Raw genomic sequence first — 4,574 nt, 5'->3', positions numbered from 1 at the left:
GTAATGATTATGTGCTTTATTCAATGTTAAAAGTGTCTAATGTGAGTTTGAATATTATTTTGAGTTATCTTTATAGCCTGGTGAAAGCAACAATAGATACTTTACCTCAGATCTTGAAAATAAAATAAAGCAAACTTGTACGTTAAAACTGTAAGCTCACTGCGAACCAACACGTGTATTCCATAACAAAGATTAAACACGATGTAAGTTAATGTAGCTTTCTGATGCTGCGTTTGAATTTTCATGCCACATTATTTGAAATTAGCGCAGGCCAAACTTTTTTCTCTCGGCCCGCGGGCCGCCTATTGAGGAACCCTGATGCACCCTTTCATGGAAACGGTATTCCCTGGTGGCTGTGGCCTCTTTCAGCAGGATAATGCGCCCTGCCACAAAGCCAAAATGGTTCAGGAATGGTTTGAGGAGCACAACAATGCGTTTGAGGTGTTGACTTGGCCTCCAAATTCCCCAGATCTCAATCCAATCGAGCTTCTGTGGGATGTGCTGAACAAACAAGTCCAATCCATGGAGGCCCCACCTTGCAACTTACAGGACTTAAAGGATCTGCTGCTAAAGTCTTGGAGCCAGATACCACAGCACACCTTCAGGGGTCTAGTGGACTCCATGCTTAGATGGGTCAGGGCTGTTTTGGCAGCAAAAGGGGGACCAACACAATATTAGGAAGGCGGTCATAATGTCATGCCCGATTGGTGTATATGTAGTCATTTATATGTTAATTTTATTATGATGTTTCGTTTTTAATAAGTCATGACTCATAATATAAAATAAGTAATAATATAATATAATATAATATAATAAAATATAGCAGTTTGGAAAATGGATCAATGGATAGTATTCTATAGAATAATCTCGTTTGACTACTGATAAAACAGACAGACCATTAATATATGTACGGTAGATTACATTTGGTAAGAATAAAACATCAAGCTGTAAAGCCATTGAAAGCCATTCATTTTTGAGAAAACTGTACTTCACACAAATTGAATGATGCTGTTTTTTTTTCATTATGCATCCAGAAGAGGACCTTTCATTTCATTTTTTAGCACATGCAGCAGATGTTTTTATCCTTCTAAATTTGTTTCTAAATTTGGTAGAATTAATTTGTGTATTTTTTATTTGCTGTTTTGCTGTTTTTTGAATGAGATTTTGAGTTATGATTGTGAAGCAGTGTACTTGCATCAGTCACAAAAAAACACAGAAGTCTCCCTAGATGGCAAGTCAGTTTATTAATTTCTTGAAAAAAAATACAAAGAAACAGTGAGTCATTTAAAAAGAGGTACTTAAACTAACAAACTGCATGCAGATGGAATGAGGACATAATTGTGTTACATTTAGACATCATATTTTCAGTTTATCAACATGAAAGAATTGATGTTCGGTGTCATTTGAGCGCTTTCTATTTGCAGATGTTTTTAGAAGGTGATCCCTTAGGGCCAAACACAGCACTTACATGTGTCATCAAACACGGTGCCTGTGGCACAATGCTCCAAGAAAGTATTGCCTCCTGCACAGTTATAATATTTGTTGGGGTCTTCAGGATGAGGATAGAGTCCATCTGGCTTTCCATTACAGAATCCTGGTCCTGGAGCATGAGTGGTGGTGGTGGTTGTGGTGGGCGTTGTGGTTTGGCCAGGTTTGGGGGTGGTGGTTGAAGGCCTCGGAGGTACTTCTGGAAAAAGCATTTTAATAACCATTAGTTTTATTTGTTTTTTTACTCAAATACAACCAGTGTGTTGCAAGGACAGCTTGTGAAAATTTGTACCGATATCCAGAAGATTGTGCAGATGGCCCATGAGAGGATGGTTCCCCTGATTACAGAACTGTCCAGCAAAGTCATCCAGATCAAGCGCCCAGACGAAGGCTCCACCAAAGTTCTTGTCTTTCAGATAACGAACCTATAAATTGAAAGAAGAGTTGCTAGTTAGTTTCTGACAAATGTTGACAATGAAACCCAACTCCAGTAAAGTCTCAAAAGTACCTTAGTTTCAAAGCTCTTCTTGGTGTCAAATCCAACCCATTCGCCGTTCTTTGTGGCATAGGGCACCTTCTGATCCTCAATCCACTGGAGTGTTGTTCCCTCTAGGAATCCACAGATCTATACAGATATTGATATATTGTTTGACTGTATTAGATATTGGGAATATTCAAAAGATACTTTTAAAGAATATATTCCATTATTTTGGACAAAATGACTCCAAAGCTCCCACCTCATAGTAAGACCAGAATCCAGCCTCGCGAGTGTAGGTTCCAGCTGAAGCAGGTCCACTAGCTGGGGCTCCAATGCTAGTATCTGCAGATGTCAGACGGAAAGTGCGACCGTATGTTGCGAAACCCATTCTGAGTTTCTCCACAGGGGTGCCGTTGTCCCTCCAATAGCGCATAGCGAAGTCCTGAATGAGCAGGAGAGTAGTCATTTTAAAAATGATTCCTTTGGGAGGTTTGAATACCTCATGATAAATGATGTTACAGTATATCAATTCTCACTGTATTAAAGTAGATCAGGTCTCCCTCATCCTTTGAGCCTTGGTACAGGGGGCTGTTGTGTCCTGTGAATCTTTCCCAAGTTCCATGGAAGTCATAAGTCATCACATTGATGAAATCCAGGTATCTGGAAAAAAAATAATTACACTAATCAAGAGAGGTCTTGGTGGCTTATTTTCACCTCAGTGCTCTGCCATTTTGTAAATGTTATGATTCAGTGTCGTCATACTTACTTGGCAACCTCTGCAATCTCGTATCCATCATCAATCGTCCCTTTGCCAGCTGATACAGCAGCGGTCAGCATCAGTTGAGGTCTGCCAGTAGCCTTGGCCTCAGCTGCATAGGCTGCAACAAGTTCCTGCAAAGAGAAACATAGATAAATAAAAATGAAAAGAGCAAAAGTTCTCCACAATATCTGCCTAAAAGACATTGCATTACAATCAGACCCACCTTGCACAGGAGTGTGAATCTTTGTTTGTCTTCAGGTGGACTTCCTCTTGCTCCAGGGTATTCCCAGTCCAGGTCCAGACCATCAAATCCATGAGTTCTCAGGAACGTGATGGTGGACTTGATGAATGTTTGACGGTTTGCAGCAGTGGACACCATGATGGAGAACCTGAGATGAATTTTGGAAAAATCTTGATATCTAAATGTTTCTGCATTTCAATTGACCATCAAGCTAATGTGATAATGAAAAAAAGAGAAAAGAATAGAAAGAAAACTTACTGTTTTGAACCAAAGTTCCATCCACCAACAGCCAGAAGAGTCTTAAGAGTGGGATTTCTGTGAGGTTAATATAGTTATTTTAGGATATTTTCATAATATATGACAATATATATTTTGATTTTATTTTAGCATGTCTAAATACATTGTTACTTTCTTACTTGCTATTTACTTGGTATTTTAGCATATTTTTACATAATATTTTTACTAATACATACGTGTTCTTGAGGTCATTGAATGCCTTGTAGAGAACATCGTCGTTCCACTCATAGGTGACAAGCTCGTTGTTTTGGTTGATGATTGAAAAAGCATAGATTAGGTGTGTACAAAGGAAAGGGTCAACATTTGCAGGAGTATACTTTCCAATTCCAGGTCTGTACTGGGACCAGTTGGTGAAGTAGCAGCCCATTTCCATGGAGAAGGCTGGATATGGATACACAAAGAAGCTCTTAGACAAGACATTTTTAAACTAAAATGCATCCCTTAAACTCATCTCTCTCATCTCAAAATTGCAATCATATATAGATATTTTATTTTAAAAAGAGAGGTTTGATATGAAAATGTGATCTGATAAATACTCAGTGACTCACCAACATGGCAGAGCACCAAGCCCAATCCTAGAATATGCCATGATATCATGTAAATGACAAATATAAAATAATATTATATTAAATTTATTTAATATAATATTTAAATTTTAGATTGCACTTTATTATTTCTTACCTGCTATAAGTGTAAGTCTCCCCATTTTTTTTTTTGGCAATTTTCTATAAGAAATAAAGAATAGTTTCCTTAATTACAATGAACTGAAAGCCGAGATAAAAATTTTAAGCTGAATTCTCAAACTAGAAATTCCCTGATGGTTATTTACCTGGGGTTCGTCAAGAAAATGAGAGGATGAACATCAAAACACCTGGTTTTTTATAGGAGTTGGGTGTTATCTATGCCATCCTAATATGGGAGGATTTATTAGGATGGTCTAAGATATGATATCTCCAGTAAACTATGGACTGCAATGTCAATAACGTGGAAATAAAATTCCTTTGTACTGTTCTGCACAATTTGTGTAAAGCTTAATTCATAGATAAGATAAAAAATTAAGCCGGATAAAATGTGAATGAATGCCAACATGTCTGTTATTTTAACAAGGTTAGGGGTGACATATCATAAAAATCGGACTTTTCCAGGTTTTAAGTGCTATAATCAGGTCCCCGGTTCATCTACCAACCAAGGAAACGTGAAAAAGATTAACCCAGTAACTCTGTTTTGGTAAGCCTTTTTCTGCAAGCGTCTGAGAAAACAAGCGCGTCTGATCTCGCTCCCCTAGTGATGTTGCAAAGGGATCTCATTAT

At 37.9% G+C, this 4,574-nt stretch overlaps 1 protein-coding gene across 1 annotated transcript; it reads right to left on the bottom strand.

Moving 5' to 3' along the window:
- Positions 1 to 1,285: 1,285 nt before the first annotated feature.
- On the bottom strand, positions 1,286 to 4,100 carry LOC107655976 (acidic mammalian chitinase-like). Its single transcript, XM_016443605.1, has 12 exons — positions 4,094 to 4,100; positions 3,946 to 3,989; positions 3,813 to 3,839; positions 3,441 to 3,645; positions 3,226 to 3,282; positions 2,950 to 3,115; positions 2,733 to 2,857; positions 2,503 to 2,626; positions 2,226 to 2,408; positions 1,997 to 2,113; positions 1,781 to 1,913; positions 1,286 to 1,687 (listed from the first exon to the last, which is right to left on the bottom strand). Exons 2-12 carry the CDS (start codon positions 3,968 to 3,970, stop codon positions 1,446 to 1,448), a joined length of 1,404 nt encoding a protein of 467 aa, XP_016299091.1. The 5' UTR covers positions 3,971 to 3,989; positions 4,094 to 4,100; the 3' UTR covers positions 1,286 to 1,445.
- Between the last annotated feature and the right edge of the window lie 474 nt (positions 4,101 to 4,574).

The sequence above is a fragment of the Sinocyclocheilus anshuiensis genome, unplaced genomic scaffold (genome assembly GCF_001515605.1).
Source record: "Sinocyclocheilus anshuiensis isolate Anshui unplaced genomic scaffold, SAMN03320099.WGS_v1.1 scaffold51, whole genome shotgun sequence".
In the NCBI taxonomy this organism is placed as follows: Eukaryota; Metazoa; Chordata; class Actinopteri; order Cypriniformes; family Cyprinidae; genus Sinocyclocheilus; species Sinocyclocheilus anshuiensis.
This window is presented reverse-complemented; position numbering and strand designations above follow the sequence as displayed.

What these genes read in the sequence shown, in the direction of transcription:
- LOC107655976 (XM_016443605.1), bottom strand. Translation starts at nt 3,970, where the DNA reads ATGGGGAGACTTACACTTATAGCAG. An exon ending in GAGATTGCAGAGGTTGCCAA is followed by an intron (nt 2,627 to 2,732) that starts GTAAGTATGACG and finishes TTTTTTTTCCAG; the next exon opens with ATACCTGGATTTCATCAATG. An exon ending in GCACAATCTTCTGGATATCG is followed by an intron (nt 1,688 to 1,780) that starts GTACAAATTTTC and finishes TGCTTTTTCCAG; the next exon opens with AAGTACCTCCGAGGCCTTCA.